The sequence below is a fragment of the Anthonomus grandis genome, chromosome 5, assembly GCF_022605725.1.
Source record: "Anthonomus grandis grandis chromosome 5, icAntGran1.3, whole genome shotgun sequence".
In the NCBI taxonomy this organism is placed as follows: Eukaryota; Metazoa; Arthropoda; class Insecta; order Coleoptera; family Curculionidae; genus Anthonomus; species Anthonomus grandis.
This window is the reverse complement of record NC_065550.1, coordinates 37,902,301-37,925,470: the sequence shown is the minus strand read 5'-3', so window position 1 is coordinate 37,925,470 and position 23,170 is coordinate 37,902,301. Positions and strand designations below refer to the sequence as shown.

The 23,170-nt window shown below is 38.9% G+C and overlaps 1 protein-coding gene across 1 annotated transcript; it reads right to left on the bottom strand.

Moving 5' to 3' along the window:
* On the bottom strand, positions 1 to 22,608 carry LOC126736390 (dynein axonemal heavy chain 7). The gene is made up of 46 exons (XM_050440718.1): positions 22,241 to 22,608; positions 21,882 to 22,186; positions 21,139 to 21,716; positions 19,136 to 19,453; positions 18,775 to 19,053; positions 18,353 to 18,698; positions 18,134 to 18,299; positions 17,830 to 17,957; positions 17,638 to 17,773; positions 17,236 to 17,460; positions 17,008 to 17,180; positions 16,134 to 16,446; positions 15,706 to 16,081; positions 15,432 to 15,650; positions 15,139 to 15,368; positions 14,912 to 15,077; positions 14,715 to 14,861; positions 14,396 to 14,661; positions 14,191 to 14,330; positions 13,963 to 14,134; positions 13,662 to 13,844; positions 13,337 to 13,486; positions 13,099 to 13,282; positions 12,905 to 13,001; positions 12,104 to 12,424; positions 11,674 to 12,044; positions 10,935 to 11,141; positions 10,624 to 10,871; positions 10,258 to 10,567; positions 9,934 to 10,193; positions 9,521 to 9,874; positions 8,609 to 8,880; positions 7,942 to 8,114; positions 7,625 to 7,879; positions 7,274 to 7,555; positions 6,962 to 7,134; positions 6,782 to 6,909; positions 6,613 to 6,725; positions 4,996 to 5,788; positions 4,044 to 4,271; positions 3,718 to 3,983; positions 3,342 to 3,635; positions 1,834 to 2,133; positions 1,565 to 1,771; positions 1,035 to 1,508; positions 1 to 234 (listed from the first exon to the last, which is right to left on the bottom strand). Exons 1-46 carry the CDS (start codon positions 22,580 to 22,582, stop codon positions 71 to 73), a joined length of 11,832 nt encoding a protein of 3,943 aa, XP_050296675.1. The 5' UTR covers positions 22,583 to 22,608; the 3' UTR covers positions 1 to 70.
* Positions 22,609 to 23,170: the final 562 nt, after the last annotated feature.

Here is a 23,170-nt window from a genome sequence, read left to right as displayed (position 1 = left end):
GACAAATAATAATAATTTATTTATAAAATTACCCTTAAAATAAATAAAATAAAATAAAATCGGAATGCATCTAGTCCAGTTGGCATAACAGGGCCATGCTCCTTTTGATCCAATGAGAGGGAGGCTCCAGGGTGTTCAATAAAATTGGCAACACGTAATTGGTGGAGTGACCGGTGGTGGATAACACCCCCCTTCGAGCAGAGGTTTTATATACCGGGGATAAGTAGCGAGAACCTGAAAAAAGATCAAGTTTTTATCTACAGGCTCTAAGTTATTAAGTTTAGGATCTCCAGTAGGTTTTTAATTTTAATTTTGGCATAATTTTCAGATACATCCAAGACATTTGAGGACTCGTAGCTTCTGGAATTTTTTCCTTACTCTCCGATTTTGCCTTTTATTAGTCCAGGCTTTTGAAAAATAAACTAACTAAATGAATGGGGATTCTCCAATCTATTACAGGCATTTTAAGTTCTTTATCTTGCATCATCCAGACATTCTTTCTCTTTTTAAGAATTTTACGCTTCAACTTCAAAGAATTTTCAATTTTATTCCAGGCATTTTTTGCACCGAGGCTTTCGAGGCAATTTCTTAGATATTCCAGACTTTCAAAGTAGCTTTTCTTTGCAGCCATTTGGAGCTATTTTCTTATATTTTCCCTATAAGGAAAATTCCCTTTCATTTTTTCTTTTAGTAAAATCGTTGTTTATCAGCTTTCCGGAGAATATTTTCAAATACTTTCCAAATCCTGGAATATATTTTTCAGGCATTTAAAGTAGGATTTTCATTAGCACTTTTGCAGCCACTTTTTTAAACCTTTGATAAGGTCTTAGTAAGATTAAAGTAATTTTCTGGATTTTCCAGGAGTTTCCAAAAAATTTTCCACATTTCCGAAAAGCCAAGTGATACTGCAAATCTGAGATGTTTTTGGGGATTAAAAACAAAAGAAAACTAGAGTAACTGATTAAAATTTTGAAAGCAAAAAAAAGTGAGACAGAAAGTGTTAAGAAGACAATAAACCTCTTCCTTGAACTCACCTGGATTGTACTGATCCATTTTGATCGGTATGATCCATATTTGAGGCATGACGTCATTGAGTACCTTCGGTAAAAGCTCGGCGATCACCCCCTTAGTCCGATCGTACCTCGCCCCATCGGTAAATAGTCCGTAGATGTAGGCGCCATCTGGGGGCGCGGCCTCTACCACGTCAGTCTTCAGAATGTCAAAGTCAAAAGTCAACTTATCGATCGGGATCGTGTACTTCCGGGCAAAGTTCTGCTTCACTCCGGTGAGGAAGGCTTGAGTGAAAAAGAACCCGGACACCCAATAAGTGGCCGGTTTGCCGGATTCGAACCACTTTTGTAAGAATTCCAGGCGACTCAGAAAATCCCCGACGTAATTGGGGAGATTTTTCAAGGAGGGATAGGAAACGGCCGTCCATTCGGTCGGTAGCCTTGCCAGGATTAGGGAGGTGGCGAAAGCCTCTAGGGCGGGGGACATTGCTACCAATCCTATACGAGAATATTGACTATAGATTTAATTAAAAAAAAGTCTATTCAAATAGTACCTTGAAGGGCCTTTAACATGGTAACCAAGGAGCCCTTGATGGTCCTCAGAAGTTTATTGAACCGCTCCATTTCTTGCACCAAGACAGTGTTCATGGACTCGGTATATTCCACCGGGTATTTCTTGTAGGCCTCGGCAATGTTAAACGGGTCTGGGACTTTTGATAAGATGTCCGAGCAGACGGTGCTGATGAAGTTATCCGTATCTCCTATACAAGAAATAAGAGTCACCAGAAGACATTATGAGAATATATTTGGGAAATTTCGTTACCTCCTCCACCTCCCGACGTTTCCCCATAAGCCATCAAAACCGAACTGAGCAACAGCCGGGAGTCCTGTAGGTCCCTGGTGATCCCCGCGTTCGTGTGCAACCCGAAAACTTCCGGCGGGTGTAGGGCGGGCAAAGTCTGGATATGTCGGATGAATTCCGGGTACTCGATTTTCTCCGGTAAACCGTAACAGTCGCCCACTTTACTGAACACGTAACTCTTTTTGGAGACGATTTTCGGATTCAGGAAGTCCTCGAGGATGGTTACTATCAGTCTTCTGTCCCAATCGTCCGTTACTCTACCTATAAAGGCAAATTAATTAAATAGCGAAATGCTTAATAAGTGTAAAAGTAAAGTTTCACGGTTTATCAACGTTTTGGGAGTCACATGAAATATTTTCATGATTTTCTCCGGACAATGTCGAGGAGTTCCTGAGAATGGATTTGAGATTAAAAACCTCATTGTAGGTTAAAAATTTGGTTAGTTAAGGCAGTTTTGGTTGGGCAAAGTGTTTTTTTTGGCTGTATTTTCTTTGTAATTTTCGAATTTTTTGCTAAATATTAGTTAAAAATATTATTATAGGAGTCTTACTCGAAGAAAAGGCGTTTCTTTACCAATAATTTTATACCAGAACAATATTTGTGGCTCAAAAACTTACTGAGTTAGAAAGAATTTTATCAGTTAAGGACCAAGTGCCATCGAATTTGAAGTTTTTGAAATTCATATTCATTGATAAATCTTTTTAGGCGTAATTCAGAAACCATTCAAGATATTTTCATGTACTTTTATATTTACGGATTTAGGACGGTTCCTAAGGATTACTTTAAAAGTAAAAGCATCGTTGTAGATTATATATTTGGATCGTTAAAGCGGTTTTCGTTTAGGCTCTTAAAGAATATCAAGACGTTTATTCGTGGATATTTTGGGAACCACTGGAAATAATTTCATGATTTTTCTTTCATTGATATTGAGGAGTTCTTGAAGATGTATTTGGAGAAAAAAACATTATTGTAAGTTAAATATTTGGGTCGTAAAGGCAATTTTGGTTAAAGTATTTTTTTTGACTCAAATATGTCTCTAAAAATTTTAAAGAAAAATTTTTTATTTGTTTAAAAGAGTTTTACTGGAAAAAGGGGCATTTTTTTCAAAGTATTTTCATACCAAAACGATTTTTGTGCTTCAAAAACTCACCGAGTTAAAAATAATTTTATGAACCAAGGTCAAAGAGCCTTCGAGTTTGTAGTTTTTCAAACGCATATTCTAATATCAAGATTTTTATTAATTTGCGGACATTTTTGGCCATAACTCGAGAACCTCTCAGGATATTTTCATAATTTTTTTAGGTTAATGTAGGGTGCTTCCTGAGAATTATTTTCAGGGTAGAAACGTGGTCGTAAAATAAGAATTTATATTAATTTACTAAGAGAGTTTAAATGCAAAAAATATTCATTATAATTATGATTTATGTTTTTTTTTGGTAACAAGAAATAACTGAAAAACTCAAACTCACCTCCATAATTACACTCTCCGATGAGGTAAGAGAGCGCCTCGAAAGGATTCTCGCTCTCGTTAATGAACATTTGCAATTGCTGCACCGATATGTCGAAATCTGAATCGTTGAACCCGTAGGGGATGTTCCAGCCCAGGGGGCCGAAAGTCCGTCGTTCCTGCACCACCGCGTGGAAAAATGCCAAACCGTAGAGGAGCCGCGCGAACATTTCCTCGTGCCCCTCGCAGCCGTTGTAAAAATCCGGATTTTTCACCGGATCGTTGATATATGACTTCAGCAAGTTGTTCTGCAACCCTTTAGAGAGACATTAAATTATCATGACGGGTGCATGCAATAAAACGAAAGTCTCTTCTGTTTTCGAGTACCCTGTACATACCTGTGGGTGGCTCGTTGGTCATTTTCACCCCCTTCTGCAGCAAGGAAACCGGAAACTTATTAGACGGATAACTGGTCAACCACAACCGGAATTGGTCGTGGGTGTTCGAGTAGTCGAGACCCTCGAAGATCTTCTCCAGGCTGGGCATCCAGGAGGTGGCCAGATGGCAATTCTGGAGACAGACCCACGAGCCGGTTTCCTGGCCCTCTTCGATCATCGCCTGGGCCATCGGACCTTGACCTTGACCCAAAGAAATCGAACGAAATCTGAAACGATAAGGGTCGGGTGGTGTGTGGTTAAACAGGATGAAAACAGTCCAGAGGTACCTCTCGGACATTTTCATTTCTTCGGCAAATTTGACCAGGGCGGCCATGGGATCGATGCCGGGCGAGAGAATGAAAATCAAAGGACAGAGCGAGTATGAGTCGCCGTACGAAAGGGCGATATTGAAGGGCGGGGGACGCACGAAACGCTCGTCCAGTTCGTTTTTGACGAACAGCAGGATGGCTCTGGTTAGTTTGTCGGGACGTAGGACTCTTATTAGAATGAGCCGCCTGAAATGCAATAAGAATATGCCAGATGTCTTTGGTAAATACATTGACGTTTTTCCCCCCCCTTAAAGCCGGCCGCACACCTAAGTTACAAAGGTGGCGCCACATTTGCCTTTCGACATAATTTCGTTCAACATTTTGTACATTTGCCACAAATGCGGTACAAGCACGCACATCAAGGCTTAGTTCTGTTCCGCATTTGTAGCCATGTTGTCGTCTTCTGATGTGGCAATTATTAAGTCAAAACCGAAGAAAACGTCGTTACTGGGTTTATCCCTATAAAAATGGTTGTTCCAAAAAGGGAAATTTTGAAGTATCAAAGCAATTATTAAGTCATGATGAATTTCAAGCTTACTATAGAATGTTACCTGCAAAGTGTGGTCATATAATATTTCTCTACTTCCTGAATAAATAAAATGGTCTATGTAATGTCGTTCTTCATTTTTATTTTAAAATGTGACACGACACGTCGCAATAAATATCGGACAGGCTGATTATCCGGGGAGTAAACCCAAATGCGGTGTGGCTTCAAATGCCGTTTGGTAGCAAATGCGTCTTAGGTGTGTGGATCCAAATTAAATAACACGCGCGTGTTAAATACTGTCCGATACATTTGTGGAAAAGCATTTGTGGCGCAACATTTGTATCGTAGGTGTGCGACCTGCTTTTTAAAAAAGACTTTTTAAAAAGTTCCCATGCAACTTTCTTAAACAATGATTTTTCTTACCCAAAATTGGACAAAGAACTGTGCCACGGTTCCGGCCACACCAAGTCCTCACTATAATTGTCATAAATCTTCTTCCACTCCTCGTGTTTCGAGTAGAAACTCTTCAAAAACCCCTTGAAAATGGTTAAATCGTCCAACCGACAAATCTCGTCCCAAGAGTTCGTTGGCAGCCAATGCTTACAAGGGTTCTCCAAAGGGTTTTCCACGCTCACCCCTCCGGTGAGGAAAAACATAAATTCCTTCTCGTTCAACTTATTCTGGGCGATCATTATTTTCGAGCACAAAAGAAAGGAAAACAGCAGCTTGTCCTTTTCGAACAACGACCTGGTGATGTTGTTGTACAAGTCGAAAGTGAACGCGTTAATTAAACTCTGGCAACGTTTCTCTATACTCCGGAACTTTTCCGCTTTTTGTATGGATCCGATGTATAAATTGATAAACCATTCGAGGGAGTACTGGTACATCGGATCCACATTGGCCAGATCGGATATACAGTAATAAAGCACGGCCGAATGATCGGCCACCCCTTGGTACTTCACTCTGAACTCCTCGATGGATTTTTCGATTTCAAACGATTTCTCTTGCTTCTCCCGGATTTCTGCCGACAGAATCTTGGAATCGTCCAAGATCTGGATGGCCGTCTCGTCCTCTAAGATGTCCCCCTTAGTTTCCGACAAGGTTTTTAAGATTTTCTCTTCGGTGTTTTCCAGGGCGGCCTTGTTTTCCGCCTTTTGTACTATGAGTTCCTCTTTTAGTTGTTGGAGTTCCGGCTTTTCTACGGCAACGACGATACCTAAAAATGAGGAAAAATGAGAGAAAAGTTCTGTTTTGGGTTAAGGAGTTTTGGAGCAGTTTTACTCGAGGTAAATATTTGCTATTCTTAGAAATATATTCGTGAAATGATTGAAATACTCGTAAAAAAGATTTGGCAAGAGAAGGAGCGTTTTTTGACCAATAATTAAAGATCAGAACGATTTTTTTACATCAAAAACTTTTTGATTTAATGTTTTTAAAACTCAACTTGCAATATCAAGGTTTTATTGATAAGAGGATATTTTTGGCCCTAATTTAGACACAACTTAAGATATTTTGATAATTTTTTCATAGCGTAATATTGGAAGCCGGAGGATGGATTTGAGGGTAAAAACGTCATTCTGGGTTACAGATTTTGGGAGTTAGAACACTTTTGGTTAAGACGTTTTTTTTTGGAAATTTTCTAGGCACATTTTCACTAATCTTGCGAATATTTTCATAAAATAATTCTAAAATTTTTAAAGGAACTTTACGGAAAAATCGGCATTTTGTATCCAATAATTTAAGATCAAAACGATTTTTGTACCTTAAAAACTTTACGAAATATGTACAATTTTGTCAACGACGTTAAAAGTCATCAAATTTGAAACTCAAATTGCTACATCAAAATGTGTATTCCTTAGAAGACATTTTTGGACAGAACTTAGCAACCTCCAAATATATATTTATGATTTTTTCACATTAATATAGAGGAGTCCTTGAGGGTAGAACAGTCGTGAAATTTTCAACAGCTGCCGTGAACCAGACTCGCTAAAATCTACTTCACTGACAAAAAGGGTGGAGTCAATTTTTGTCCTAACTTACCTAACAATTGGTCCTGTAGTCCCTCCAAAGTCAATGCAAAGTTAATAATAGTGACCCTATTGAACACCTCCGGTAAATAATGGGGATTTCTTAGCTTTGACGTCATGTATAACCTAGAAATCATTGAAAATTAATTTAAAACTCATGAAACTTCCAAGGAAACTTCCACCTGAAATTCTTGTTATATTCGATAACGTCTTCGCCTACACTGATGACCTCAATGCCCGCTTGTTTATACGTTTTCTTGTATAGTAGAGGGTCCAGGGCAGCCTCTAGTTCCTCCCCAATACTCTCTATCTATACAAAATTAAAAATAATTTGATCCTTTGAACCGGATTTTCGTTCTTACCAGAACCGGATATCCGAGTTGCACGCATGTCTCGATTTTTTTCATATAATCCGAATAGGAGAACTTGACCACTTCTAAATTGTTGGATTTTTCCATTTTTCTTATCCAGCTGCTCGCTTGCGCCTGCGGATCGATAAACAAGGACCATCTTCTGGAATTATCCATAATTATACCTGGAAAGTCATTAAGTTGAATTTATATGGGACTGGTTAATGTGGATTTTTCGCCAATTAAAACTGTGAGTGGAGTTTACTTCAGGGAAACCCTCTATCCTGAGGGGAATTCTAGCTTGAAAAGGGTGAATTTTTTTACCATTTTCCGTAGAAAAATCATCCCTAGGCAACCCGCTAATATACCATTGCTGAATTTTAACGTCTGATCCAAGTACGGAGACCATGCTGAAAACGTCCGCCGTGGGAATTTTCAATTGTTTCACGTATTTATGCCAGTCATTCACCAAACTAGATCGGAAAATGCTGTTGAACGGCGATAAATAAGAAATGATTCCACAGGCCAGCAGCATATCTCCCGCTAAACCGTCGTATTGGAGTTGTAGAGCGTCCGCGCAAGCTGTCCATCTCACTTTCTCACCACCTGTAGGTAAGAAAAAATCAGTTACTTCTAATAAATCAGGCATAGAAGTAAATCCTAAGTCATACATACCTAAGCCACCAATAAGCTTCTGTGCCCTAATCAACTTATTATTGCACAACTCCACGCTGTCCTGTAGCTCCTTCTGTTTCTTCAAGGCTTCGTCGAGTTTCTCGTTCAATTCCGCCAACTGTTGCTCCAACCTCTTCACCTCGTTCCTCTTTTCCGTCAACATTTCCATCATTTGCGCAAACTCTTTCTCGGCGGCATCCAGTTTCGCCTTTTTCGGTGCCACGATCTTGTACACTTTATCATACATTTCCATTGCTAATTTGCAACATAATTCATGTTATTTTACACTATTTAAGTTTGTTGATTATTTATTATACCGATAATCCATTTGCAGAGCCCCTCGGCGGCACTGCTCGCCTTGGCCACCACATTCGGTTTAAAATCCTTATTGGACAGATACTCTTTTCGTAGTTTCGCCATTACGTCGGGCTTTATGTTGTCTTTGTCGAAGTCTTTCAGGGATTGTAGGAAATTCATGTCGCCCAATAACCTGGAAAGAGAGTTATAATGTTCAAAAGTAGGTGAAATAGACTCAGGTTCAAAAGGCTCCACGTTCCTATATTACCAATTTTTTTTTTAATAACAAAAATTTAATTTTTAATTTTTTTTTCAACAATTTAAATGATATTGTCGAAAAAACAAAGAAAAACACAAAGTCACGGTCTCACAACATGTAATTAAATGAGCTACACGTGATTCGCTCTACGGGCTGAACGTGTTTCGAGCTACACGTGTAGCCCGTTTAATTACATGTTGTGAGACCGTGACTTTGTGTTTTCGTCAATTTTGTATGTTGGTCTCTTAGAGAATAATGGATGAGATTTTTGAATTTAAATGAAATACTACATATTGTGACATTATTTCATTTTTGAATTCTACGTAAAATTTCATGAATTTTGTATCAATAAGATTGTTGAAAATCGACTAACAGGCCATGAGGCCTCAAGACTAGTTCACTAGTGTCAGAAAAAAATCATTACAGACCTTTTACTGGGTCCCCAATAGTCCAGCAACATTCTGCCAGTAGAAGGGTCCGGAACTCGATCGGGTTTCATCCCCTTAATGATACAAACCGCCGCCATCACCAATTTAATGGCGTCGGGGGGGTTTTTCATCGATTTCACCAAAGTGATATCGGCAGGTTTCAAGGTGTCGAGGGCGGCTATGGCGTCGTTCAAGATCGGCATCGCCTCGGCCAAATCCGCCTCGCACTCTTGTTTTAACGCTTGCGCCGCTGCCGCTTGTTTATTCGCCACCTAGAATAAATGCCCGAAATGTCCATAGAATATCCAGAAAATATTAAAATACAGGGTTTCCATCTATAACCTGACACATTTTAACTGCTTATAAGTCGATAACGAAAAATGACACAATGTGCGGTTTTCACAGAACTTCAAAAGTTTTTTTTTGACAGTGTTGCCAAGTTTCAAAATTTACCTGAAATAGGAGGAAAAAATTGATGATTTTCAAGGGCCGATTTCTCAAAAATTTTAAATGTAACACCCTGTAGGTACTTTTTAATTTCACATGAAAGCCTGTTAAATCCCCTTTCCGAAAATGTATAAATTGTCTTAAATTCATTATTTTCTTTTTAACAGAGCCAATTTTAGTAAATGACACCTTTTTGACAATTTTCCTACAAGCCATAGCCATGATCAACTATAGCCAAAATCATCAATTTTTTTCCTCCTATTTCAGGTAAATTTTGAAACTTGGCAACACTGTCAAAAAAACCGATGAATGAAGTTATGTGACAACAATGTGAAAACCGCACATTGTTGTCATTTTTCGTTGTCGACTTATAAGCAGTTAAAATGTGTCATTTTATAAATGGACACCCTGTACAATATGACTTACGACTAACTCCCTTATTAAGCACTTCAGGACCGGACTTACCTTCTCATCCTCTCTGACCACAGCGGAAATCTTCTCGACCGTTAGAGTTTCCTTCTCGATTTTCTTCAGCATCTCGGTGGCTTTTTCGCTCATTTCCTTTAATTGCGGCTGCAACTCGGCCAACGATTTCTGCATTTCACTGATGCTCACCGAGGCGTGGTGCAATTTCTCCAAACCGCCCAAATAGCGATTCTTCGCGGCCATAATTTCCGTCTGTTTCTTATTTGTTAACACCGTAAACGATTTGATCAGCTCCAAGTAAGAGGCAGAGGTTATGTAAGTTTTCCTATTGGTTTTCTCGTAAAACTCGTTCGAACCTTTGATGGATTTCACGTGGAAATATTGACAAGCCTCCTAAAAATTTCACTTTCATCCTTTTAAATCTTAATACTCAACTTAATATATAAACTTACCACGGAGACCCGCTTGATTTCATCAGATAAATTGATCTCGGCCATCCAGTTATGGGCGACTTCGATCAGAGACTCCTCCGGCCACAATTCGAACCAGTCGATTGTGCAGCAATTGATCAGAGAGGGATATAATCGGAGACGATTCCTGAAGGTGGAGCCCACCGGGCTAAAACACAGGATAATATGGAGGCGTTCTTTGCAGCGTTTGGTAAAGAAGAAGAATACTTCCAGGGGACTGATTTCCAGGTTTCTGTTGCCGCCTGGAATTAAAAAGAATATTTGGGATTTTTATACAACACCGACATTTAGGACAGACTTAGGTACCTTGCGCCGCCAATCGTACCATATCCAAAATCTCTTGTTTCTCATCGATTTGATACATATTGGGTACCTCCCCTAAATTCAGTAAACAATCAACATCCTGCAGAAAGTTTTCCTCCTTAATTTGGCCCTCTGATATAAGGAAAACGCTGTGCTTCCCTTTACCCCCGGACTCTTTCAAGATTTTCTTAATATCATCCCTCCAGTCTAATATGGTGTATTTGTTAGTGATTTCCGGTTGAAACAAGGTGTGTCCGTAGATTTCACTGGCCAATCTCGTCAAGGATTGACGTCCCGAACCACTAATTCCCACCTAAAAAAGTGGGTTAGCAGTAAAACTTTTAACTGCAATTATGGCGTTTCAATTACTAGCAAAGCGCTTCCGCAATTCATGGATAACACCCGGCAAATCTTAGATAAATGCTCCAAAGCGTAGTCGAACAAGATAATATCCATTTTGGTTTTATGGGTGGCGTTATACTCGTCCAAACAGTTCTGACTGAGGTTCCTAAAAGCCTCCAGGTCGGCCACTTCTTCGTATCGTTTATCCTCATCAGAATCCTGGTCGAAATACGTGCCAAACATTAAGTTTTTCATGGACTCTTGCTGCACCAAACCTGGAAACAATATCGTAAATAAATCCACCATATATTGCTGCATCCTTAAGGCATAATAATTACCATTTTGATCTCTAGGGAAATTATCAAAAAGCTGCTCAAAAATGTCCCTAAAGTTGTCCTTGACACAGTTGCGCAGTTTTCCGTACAACCAGTCCTTGTCCTGTTGCTCGATTAAGCGGTCGTAGAAAACCCTGAGCACCTCGTGGACCCAAATTTTCGAGAATGTTTTCTTGTTGTCCGCGGATTCTTTGCGTAACATAGCGCAACCTAAAATCCGTAATGGAATTGGGTTCTTAGCAAAATAAGTAGGGGTTCATAGGATTTAAAAATTGATTTAAAACCTTAAATTGGTAGCAGAATTTTAATTTTTGAATATTTTTTATACAAGAAATGATAGATTCTGAATAACGATTTTTGAAGTGAAGTTGAAATATAATTTTGTAACGCACTTTTGAGTATACGAGTATAAATCGATCTGAGTCCCTCGAATCTTTGACGATCGCATTAAAATGATTTGTCCCGTTTTTTAAGATTAATAATACGTAAGAAAAGTACAATTTCATTATGATACAAGGTGTTCCTGTGAGGTGAGATGCGGTAGAAAGTGAAAAAGTGGACTTTTGACCTACTTTTAGGTAAATAAACGAGTCCCTGGAATCTTTGATGATCGTATTGAAATTACTTGATGTCATTTTAAAATTATGAAAATTTAAGAAGAGTACTATTTCAGTATAATCCAGGGTGTTTTTAAAAGGTGAGACGCGTTAGAAAGTGAAAAAAAGTATACAAAAATTATTACCTTGAATTAACCTCGAAAAATCCCTCAAATTAAAGACGTAGTGACTCTTCGACGGGGTGGGTCTCAAGTTCTCTATGGCCGCCTTATAAATGTCGAGGGTGGCCGCCACCGTCTGGTTCACCACCGAAATGATCTCCGAAGGAAACCCGTTGTTCTTCCAACCCAACAGGAGAACGTTACAGAATATCTTCGACATACTCTCCTCGCTGAACTCGTTTATGGAAAATATGTTAAAGTGCCTTAGGAAACGAGGGTAAACGTCTTGTCTGCTGCCCCCCACTAGGCCCATCGCCCCCATGAACAGCACGTCGTGCAAGTAGATCGGTTCGGTGTTTTTTAGGTCGTACCAGTTTTTATGATCGAAAAATTGCCTGTTAAAAAAATTTTTTGATTTTACCAGAAAAAATTGAGCCGTTTTAAGGTTCAGTACCTGAGCAGTTCTATAGGGGGCTGGGCCCCGTATTGTTCCTTAAAAGGCATATTAACATCATCGATAAATAATACGGCGGTTTTACCCTTGTGGGCCCCATAGTGGCCCCTGCGTCGTTTATTCAGCTTGGAAATGACCAAATCTTGGGTCTGGTTGCAGGTGATTTGGACGGTAAAAGTGATGAATCCCGGTTCGAATTTTTCTTTATCCAGGCCGCTCATCAGGAGGTCCTGGATGTAGAAACTTTTGCCGGTACCGGTGGGACCCATGAGTAGAAGACGTTTCTTGTAGCGAATGTGCATGTCCACTAGGTTCATGTACCTTTTAATGAGAAAATAAATTGGATTTTTTTTTTGGAGGGATGTTTTGTAGTTGCATAGGTTGGATATTTTGTTTTAGAGGGAATAATTGACAAAGAAAGCCAAGGAAAATCAGAAGGAATCTGAAAGGAAACTGCAAGAAACTCAGATTTTGATTTAATTTAAGGTTATGCAAAAAATTTAAAAGAACCTTATGAGACGTTTAAGATGAGAGGAGGAAACTTTTGGAAAGGTGCTTCAGAAAAATCTTCGGAGATGTGAATTAAGAGCATTAAAAAATCAAGAACTCCAAAAACAAAAAATCTGAGAATCTGGAAAAACAAGGCATTTAAGAAATGTCAAAAAAAAACCAAAAACAATTTTACTTTATTAAGATTTTTAGGCCTTTCTCATCAATTTCTAAGATATCCTTGACTTTCGACACATTAAAGCAAAACCACCTTCAAGGAACTGTTTTTCAGAACCAGATAATTCAACTTACCTGACTGTATCGACTGTGGGTATAAGGGCCTGTAAGATGTTCTTGCACTCGTCGACCCTCTCGCTTCTCACGATTTCCGGCCAGTATTTCCAGTTTCCTGGAACAAAAAGAACAACGTATATATTTGCTTACATAATGCTAATATTCAAAACGTCTATATGCTGACAAATATTTGTCTCGTCAAATACTCCTACCTTTCATTTTATAATTATAAGCATAATCGAACAGAATCCCTTCGTTAGGTATAGCGATCTCCACCTTTTCCTCCAAGTACTCGGGATACTGTTGGTCCTCGATTTGGTTCCTCCACAGTTGCTTGTAGTACTCGTCAAACATTTGCCTCGAATTAAAGTCCAATATGGAGGCGAGTCCCCAAACCTAGGAAAACAAGTTTTTTTTTTAATCCCGAAAGTGCCCTTGGCGATGACCTACTCCCGCCTGAATTAAACTCGCTTGGATCCAGATGTACATGTTCTTAAATTCCTCTTCTTTTTTCGTGCTCGCTTTGCAGGCGTCGTTCAGTAGCATTTCCAGCATGCACATGAAGTTTTGCACCAGACAAATTTCGCCGGGATTGCAAAACTGGAAATTATAAATAGAAAGAGGACGTGAGTATAGTGTCCTTTATACATAAACATGCACACTGAATTTATTATAATCATTTGTTTTTAGTTCTTGATTTATAAGTGAGCAAGAGATAAATAAACGTTATACTAAATAACGTAGACAACGTGTGAGTTTTAGGATTGTGCCTTACTTGAACACATTTACCCTTGATGAACTCCAAACAGGGCGGCACCATCCAGTCAATGAGTGCACTAACGTACTGCCTTTGTTCCCCGGAACACCACTCCGGATTGCAAGTGGGCAACCAAGAATCCACAAACGGTCTCCAGCCGAGCGTTTCCGGTTGCATATAAATCATTCCGCACCTGGACACCTAAAGATAAAGTCGAATCCCTATAAACCATTAAATGAATATCTAAAAAATATCAAATTGCCCCTTTGCAATTTATTTTGCAGATTTAATTAGTTAATTAATTAATAAATAATCGTACAGTGGCGGGTGAAGCTTGTTCCAGATCCATCGCCTCAAAAATCAGTGACATACAGTTGGTCATAGACATAACCTCTCCGGACATAAGGCAAAGTTTCTTATTATCGTCCAGTACGCTGTTCATATTCTCGATCCAGACAGCGTCCACTGGACCATCGAAAATGATCCATTTCCTATAACAAGACATTGAGGTTATGGTTTTTGGGGGGAAGAGAGGGAGATAGGTAACCTGTTGGGGCTGAGGTCGGTGGCGAAGTTACGAAATCCGGTAGCGACCACGCCGTCGGTCCACTCGTAGGAGATCGGGTCGAATTGGCCGTAAAGTTGACCCATCGTTATGGATTTGGGGTTCAGGGTGAGAGTTTCCACCTAAAAATGAGGATGAGGGTGGGAAAATTAAAATTAAGAAGAGTCTTTAAAAGGAGGAAAATCACCTTTTCCTCCCCGTGCCCCTGCTTGTTCAGCAGCGTCAAACTATCGGCCAAAACCCGTAGAGTGGAGGTTTTACCCGCATTGGGGTACCCGACCAGCATAAACCCGTGCCGCACGATCATCATCTCATAAGTCTGAATGATTTTTATCAGAAAACTCTCTTTTGGCTGCAAACGTCTCTTGTTGGCGCAGGTCACCATCGCACCCCTCAGAACCGAATAATCCGCCTGCGGCAACACCACGCCAGGAAATAAATCGGAAATTATACCTGGAATATCATTGATTGCAAATGTCCCCATTAGAAGACTTACCCGGGGTTACCATCAAACAGCGGTAAGTCGTGATTAAGGAACTTCGGTAGGTTCACGTCCAAAATCGCCCTTAGCAGTAGAATATTCTCGTTTTCATCGGGGGTTTTTCTCTTATTATTACCTGCCGCTGACAGGACAGATTTTACCGCTCTCATGCCTGAAATCTTGATGATTTTTTTAAAAATCTCGCAACCCGGTTTCTCCTACCGTAATCGTAGTGGTTCTGAGAGGATAACTGCTCAGAGCAGAGCCGGTAAGTGGTGACGATTTTCACCGAAAGGTTCCTGGCATCCTCAAAACCGTATGAGTACAGAGAAATTTCTCCTATCATCGCGTAATCTGGCACCATCATCGCCACTGTTCTGAATAAAACCTGCATTTAAGGAAAAACGAATTTGTATTGCAACAATTGGAAAATATTATTTTATACTAACCTTTAAATTATCAGGTAATTCGGATCGACCGGCATACCCGGGATTCATGGTGATGCACACGTAACACGCGGGGTTCAAACTGATCTCGGTTCCCTCAAAATTGAACTTTGACGAATTCGCCCGGACCGCCATCACTATCGAGAGAATCTGTTGAGCTACCACCGATAATACTTCGATATCGATACGGTTGAACTCATCAAAGCACACCCAAGCCCCGCAGGAAGCCAATCCTGGACAAAAATCGGTTTTTTATACATCATTTCTATAAGCAATTAATAATGATCCATCTATACCTTTAAAAAACTTTCCCATGGCCTTATAATCCAGACCGTCAGAGCAATTGAAGACGACACACTGTACGGCCAGAGCCTTGGCCAAGTCTTTGGTGGTTTCGGTCTTTCCAGTTCCGGCCGGACCCTCCGGAGCCCCATTTAGATGAAGATGGTAGGCACCAATTAGCGTGCGATAGCATCTATCCGTTAATGGAGTGATTACTAATCTATCGGAGTTACCTATAGTATTAACAAAGTTGCAGCAGCATGCCTATTAAAAAAAACCTAACCTCACCTAAATACTCATAAGCATACTTTACTGTAGCGTTAATAAGCCTGACCAAGGCTTCATCCTCTTCTAGATAATACCGCATCTGAGACAACCATTTGAACTCTTTGTCGTTTTCCACCTTCTTCTTCAGCAAATCCTCCACCACAACCACATCCTTGGCATGGACGTCAATTACGATCAAGGCCTTAACAGTGATCCTGGACAAGTTGGTTAAACTGGGATCACGTATTAAGGCCACGATGTTGTTCAGAGAGACCCTGAGGCTCTCGAAAAAGGTGGCAACGGTGAGGTTTTCCTCGTTGTTAAGAGCCTTATGGACGTTGTAGGTCCAGTGTATTTGTGAGACGCATAGGACCACTTGTCCCGGCCACTTTTGCACCTAAAAACCCCCCCCCTTGTAAGGATTAAAGGGTGTTTTCCATTAGACATACCCATTGGGTCCTTGGTATGAGGAAGTAGTTCTTATAGCTTTTTAAAATTTGGTCCCTAACGGAGACGACCATTTGTTCCTCGACCTGCACCAGCCATTTCTCCACGCTCCCGCCCGCCTCTTTGGTGTTCACTTGGGCCCTAAAGTTCACTTTTTCGTTTTCCTGACTGTACATTCCGAGGATTTCCAGTTTGTCGGTGAAGTGGAGCTTGTTTATGGCTTCGAAGCATTTTTTTAAGTGCGGTTGCACCCTGAGGGGGTCTTTCGTTTCCGAGAGGATTTCCAGCATTTCGTCGTTGGATAGAAAGAAAAACCTGCAAATTTTCGGTTTGGGAGAATAGGCTCGGAAACTTCTACAGATTTTTGAATGTTCTTGGAATATTTATTTACTGGATTTGAATTGGTTAGAGAACATTTTAGGACGTAACTCAGGAGGTACTTAAAGGATTGATTTAAGGGTACAAATTGAGTAGTTAAGATAGGTTTGGTCGAAAAGTGTGTTCTTTCCCAATAATTTCATTTATGAACGTTTCTTATACCTCAAATATTCATTGAGCTAGGGGCAATTTTGTCAAGAAAGTTCCATCCACCACCAAATTTGAACTTTTGAAACGTATATGCCAGACATTTTTGGTTATAATTTAAAAACCACTAAAAATATCTTAATAACTCTTTTACACAAACAAACAAAAATTCCCAAGGATGGATTTTGGGGGTAAAAACGTCATTTTAGGTTAAGGATTTTCGTAGTTAGGAGAGTTTTGATCGGACCAACTTTTTCAGTAAATTTGTATTATTCTTTGGAATATATTCGTAAAATAATTCATCTACGATTTATAGATCTAGCATCAATATTTCCTCAATATTCCTCGTACCTCGGAAAGAAAAGTCTCTTCTTCTCTAAATAATTGGTAACCCCCTCATTGATTTTCTCCAACAGTTCGATGCAGTGTCGCATAATTTCCAAGACGCCTTCTGCACCGGCAACAACGAACACCCTCGGATCTCTCAACACCACATCCATGTATCTCTTGTACGTGTCGTTTACCTTAAATCAGATTAATTTAGTGAACATTTAGAGGTTATTGTATGGGAGTTGCTACCTCTTTAAATAGCGTTCCCTCTTCAGGCATCTGAGCCACGATATCTTTAGATGAAAAAATCGGCAGTAAATAGAGCCATTGCGATTGCACTTTGCCCCATTCGTCGATCGTCGAATTAATCCTCACTAATTTATCGTAAAAGCCTCTCACCTCGGTTTCATACGGTTTTACGAAGATCGACCCTCTCATCGTTAAGGCTTTCAGTATGTGATCATCCAAAATAACCTAAAAAATATTGGTTGGTACGCCACTGCTCATAGAGCCACACCCCAACCACCATGATATGATATAAAACACTAACATGATATAAAAGTAGATTAAAGACGATCGTGGCAGGCGTGGTTTTGAGTATGGGGGCGGAGTTTAAAAGACAGGGACGTATCATTTCCATATTATTCTTACCTGGATGTCGTCCAAGGCAGTTAAAATGGTCACTCCGGTGTCCTTAAATTGTCCGGTTTTAAACATGATGTCGTCCCACTCTTTTTGCATTTTTATTAAATTTTTGTAGAGTTCTCTCTCCTTGGTGGCACCGGAACTGTTAAGAATTTATAATTTTTTTATATTAAAAAGAATAATAATGATAATGAGTACCTAATGACGTCATATTTGTCCAAATCTCCTTCCAGGCCCATTTGGGTGAGTTTCCTTAGGGACGTGCCGGCGTTCGGGGTGAGATCGAATCCAGCGATTGCGCTCATTTCTTTCCAATGTCTCTTCATCTGAAGAACAGTTAAATATTCCAATCAAATTTTAACTAGAAAATTTGTCTACAAAAGTTCTCATGTAAACGAAGTGACACTACATGAGAAAATCACAATTTCCAATTGAACCAGGACGTAATGGAGAAGTGATATGTGACGAGTAGAAAGGGCAAAAATAAAAATCATCATTTTACCAAAGCATCGTTGCACATAATCCTAATCAAAGTCATCGCGGGCCTAAAGTCTTTCAAAGTCTGAATCCCTAGGGCGGTTAACTTCAACGGGGAGGGCCAGGCATATAAATCGGGATCGTCCAGGGCCCCAAAGAACCTCAACTGGTTAAACTCCGTATTGGTTTGCCTAAAACAACGATACGTTGTTAATTGCACATTAAAATGCCCCCTTATTTCCACCTCAGTTTAATCCGATAAGTTTTCTGTATCTTCAGCAGTTCCTTCATGTATTCCTCCACTTTTTGCTCTACCTCCTCGCTGTTTAGAAATTCAAATTGACCGTCTAGCCACACGTTAATGTGCCTCCGGATGTTCATGCAGACCTTTAATAAGTGGAAAAATGGGTATAACCAGTTTTCCACCTCATCAACGCTCTTAAAACTGCTCGGATTGAATCCTAGGCACAACTGTTCTTTGATTATCCACGTGATTTTCTCCCTCAGGTCCTTCAGGACCACCAGGTGAACTTTGATATAGTTCACGTATTCTCTGCAACGTTCGAAATCGTCCATTTCGTCCACGCAAGCTTAAAAACAGTGTAAATTGTAAAAGCCTTGGCAAAATTGGGCGGAGCAATTAGAGCAGGTTAAATAATTTCTTACCTAGCATAGGCATTAAGGTCTCTATCGTAGTGTTAACGTATTTAATGGTGGCCTGCAACCGTTCCTCATATTCGAACTTGATTTGTTCGTACATGCTCGAGTTAATGTCCAATATCGGCTCGATATTCTTAAGCCATTGCACCGTGTAAGCGTTCATGGCCATATGCTCCTTGGTCAGTGTACCGTACTCCACTAGTTTGGTAATGTTTGTCAAGGCGAGCTCGATGCGTTCCCTCAACTCGTGCAGTAAAACCGTCTTTACCCATATCATGTATTTGCCTAAAAAATTTTAATGAAAAATATATGTATTTACCATTTGACGGAGTAACTAAGACAAGGTCGTGTTTAATAATAAGTATACCTTGGGCGATTAAGTCCTCACTAGTAGACGGTTTACTCAGAGCGTAAGCCTTTAAGTCCTCGAACGCTTGACATATCTTATCGTCCTCCATCAAGTGAATGCCGCAAAGTTCCTTAAAAATGTTCTCGATCACCAGGGCGAGGGACTCCTTCATCGTGATGACGTATTCGGATAGGATCAGTTGACCGATGGCAAAATACTCGCTGCTCAGCATGCTGCTCGCCTTCCTGATGTAGTCCTGGTAGTGTTGAATTTGTTCGCAGCCGAAATTGAATTTTGCAACTGCTTCTGCGTCGTCGGACGTCTCGGTAAAGTTTCCTGCAAATCACTTGGGTCAATCAGTTAATTTATTTAATTAAATGTCGAGGCAGTTGAGCGCATTCCAGCAGCTCATATAAAAATATCAAATTTCCATTCAACTGCCTGGAAGAATATTTTTCTTTCTTCCAGGCATTTGAGGGCATTCTACCAAGTGATATAGAGTTTATAGAAAAGCAGACTCTAACTCAATTATCCGTAAGAAAATTTTTATTTCGTCCAAGTAGTTGAGTGCATTTCAGCAGCTTATAGAAGAATATCAGATCCCCATTAAACTGCATCCTATTTTATTAATAGGAGTACCTAATCGTTGCCAGTTTGAAGCTAGAGGATACTTATCCTGTTTCTTAGATTTTATTTATTTTAATTATGAAGCAGTAAGTCGTGTTTTTAATTATTTTAGCTGATATTTTATCAAAGTCCGAAAAACTGTTATTTTTAAGATATGTTTTGTTTAAAGTCATTGTATGTCACCAGAATCAAGTTATTAACTATCAGCTTAGAACATTGAAAGAGGGCAGTTGATTTGCCTGCAACATCAATTTTTAATTTTAATTTTAATATCAATTTCAATTTCAATTTCAATTTCAATTTCAATTTCAATTTCAATTTCAATTTCAATTTCAATTTCAATTTCAATTTCAATTTCAATTTCAATTTCAATTTCAATTTCAATTTCAATTTCAATTTCAATTTCAATTTCAATTTCAATTTCAATTTCAATTTCAATTTCAATTTCAATTTCAATTTCAATTTCAATTTCAATTTCAATTTCAATTTCAATTTCAATTTCAATTTCAATTTCAATTTCAATTTCAATTTCAATTTCAATTTCAATTTCAATTTCAATTTCAATTTCAATTTCAATTTTAATTTTAATTTTAATTTTAATTTTAATTTTAATTTTAATTTTAATTTTAATTTTAATTTTAATTTTAATTTTAATTTTAATTTTAATTTTAATTTTAATTTTAATTTTAATTTTAATTTTAATTTTAATTTTAATTTTAATTTTAATTTTAATTTTAATTTTAATTTTAATTTTAATTTTAATTTTAATTTTAATTTTAATTTTAATTTTAATTTTAATTTTAATTTTAATTTTAATTTTAATTTTAATTTTAATTTTAATTTTAATTTTAATTTTAATTTTAATTTTAATTTTAATTTTAATTTTAATTTTAATTTTAATTTTAATTTTAATTTTAATTTTAATTTTAATTTTAATTTTAATTTTAATTTTAATTTTAATTTTAATTTTAATTTTAATTTTAATTTTAATTTTAATTTTTAATTTTTAACCTTAGCTTTCCTTTGTTGTTAGTTGTAATGTGATCTGTATAGGTCCAGGTAATGAGTTTTATCATAATTTATAAGCGTTCTTTTTGTGTTTTGTGAAAAATATCTTAATGTATTTTTTAGGCCTGATGATGCACCGATAGGAGCGAAACACGTGTAGCTTTGAAAAAATTATATGGATTTGATTTGATGAGACCTTGACTTTGTGTTCTTACCTTTCTTTTATTAAAACTCTTTTAAAAATGTGTGTAAACTTGGCAATAGAGAATCGGTGGATATGTATGTAAACAAAACCGCCTCCTTACCCTTGAGCACATGTTGAACTCAAAAGAAGTTTTTGTCTACTCATTCTAATGTTTTAAGACAGATTGATAATGAAAACTTACTTAACACCCCCAGGTCTGTATAAATGGCAGAAAAGTCCTGGTCGAGTTTACTAACGTACACCCGTATAGGAACGTACAGGGCTGCAATATTGCTCGCCATCTGTTTAATCTTTTCAAAGACGAAGTCATCGGTGACGTTGACGTACAGATACTTCAATCCGTAGTTCTTCTTCTGGAAATACTCCAACACCAGAAACTTCTTCGCGATATCCACCAACTTGGAAATGAACAGGCTGTAAATTATGATCAGGTCCTCGGAGGTGGGCTGTAGGACTAAATTCTCTTTATAATTTATCGATAATTTCAAGTAGGGGACCAGATCCTCGTTGCCGGTCACTGTGACTATGTGACCGATGGTCCTATACAGGGCCTGACCCAAATAGACGGACATTAGGCCGTTGCAAGTGCGCAAAATCCGATAGTAGACCGCGGGGCCCATTTTCGACTTTGTCCGGTCGTGTTCGACGATTTCGACCACTTTGTTGTGCAGCTTTTTCATGGAGTTTTCCGCTTCTTCCACGCATTTTTTGAAAATCGCTTCCAGTTCTCTTATGTCGTTCGGTTTGCTTCTTAAATTGCTAAGAAACGAAGAATTAAGTCAATATTTTATCCTCATAAAACAATTAACTGTATATACAAGCATAACTCCACCACTAGGAGACAAAAGGAGAGTCTTAATGAAGAAGGCGAAGTGAATAGAACAGGGACGTGCTTAAAACATTTTATCTTGTTGTGAAACTCACCTAATATTGCATAATAATTCAGGCAAATTAACGACACACTCGTGCAGAATCCTGCGCACCAAATGATGGTGCAGTAGCCATTTCGTGGCCATTTCCTCCCGCATCAGCAGGAAATTCTCGTAACGTTCGGTCCTGCCCAAGTATTTGTAAGGGGGGATCACGAATCTGCCCTCTTCTCCTCCCCTCGTGAGGACCTTCAGGTTCACTCCTGCCGAGTGGGTCACTTGGACGAAATGTTCTTTCGCTTCTGTCATTATTCCGTCGATTATTTGAGGGTATTTCGCTTCCAGGGACTTTTTTTGAATCTGGAATTATTGATGATAAACAGAAAGGAACGTTTTGGTTCTGGCGGTAGATACCTTTTTACGTATGGCTAGTTCTTGGAACCAAGACATTTTCATAGTGGGACACTGATCGGCGCAACTCCTCAAGGTACAATAAGCGGTATTGTACCTGGGGACCTCGGGGAATAAGGGAGTCAACTTTCTCCGGTACTCCTTCAGTTTGGTCATTTTACAGTACTCGGATTGGAAACTCTTCAAAGTTTCACGGTGACTTTTGTTGATTTTGAATTTTTCCATTAGGTCGTCGGAGAGATGTTTCGCCACCAGGTCCTCCAGGGTGAATTTCGAGATGTCCCTGCGACTGTTCAGGCGACATTGTCGCGCCAACCTTTTCGCTTCTTTCGCGTCCCTACTCATGACCGGATTTGACAAGAAAACAGCGCGAGTTGACGTCAGGTAAACTGACGGCAAGTTCGGTATTTGAACGGATTAAAAGGTTTAGGATTTCAGATTTCATGTAATTTAAATAGTTAATTAACGACTAACCTCATACTATTGTCTAGTTTTGAACTATTTATTGCTGGTGGATTAATTTTCTACAGATTTACTTAAGATGTCGAACATCGAATCGCAAGTTGATTTTGATGCATTAGAGGCGAATGTGCCCTTACTTCTACAGAGAGAACAACAACACGAGTTGAGTTGTTACAGAGATGTCCACAAGAACACCTACTACAATCATGACCATACAAGAACTACAGGAGATGTTGTTTCAACAGACGAACCTGTTAAATAAGTTTATGCAGCAACAAGCTCGCGTAAACAAAGTTTTGCTTGGGACAACTTCCGCCGGAGTGGTAGCACAGATCTTCCACATCATCGTTGAATCATGGTGCTGTAGTTAGTGACTTTGAGAACCCAGAAATGGTATCTACTCCTACATCCCCACATGGCGATGCGGTAAATATAAGTTCGGTGCCTCACATTGGTAATAATACTGTAAAT

Bases quoted from the DNA above. Each gene is read 5' to 3' on its own strand.
- LOC126736390 (XM_050440718.1), bottom strand. From the start codon at position 22,582: ATGAGTAGGGACGCGAAAGAAGCGAAAAGGTTGGCGCGACAATGTCGC. The intron at 14,862-14,911 runs GTAGGAGAAACC...TCAAGATTTCAG, and splicing joins TCAGAACCACTACGATTACG to GCATGAGAGCGGTAAAATCT. The intron at 1,509-1,564 runs GTACTATTTGAA...ATTCTCGTATAG, and splicing joins CATGTTAAAGGCCCTTCAAG to GATTGGTAGCAATGTCCCCC.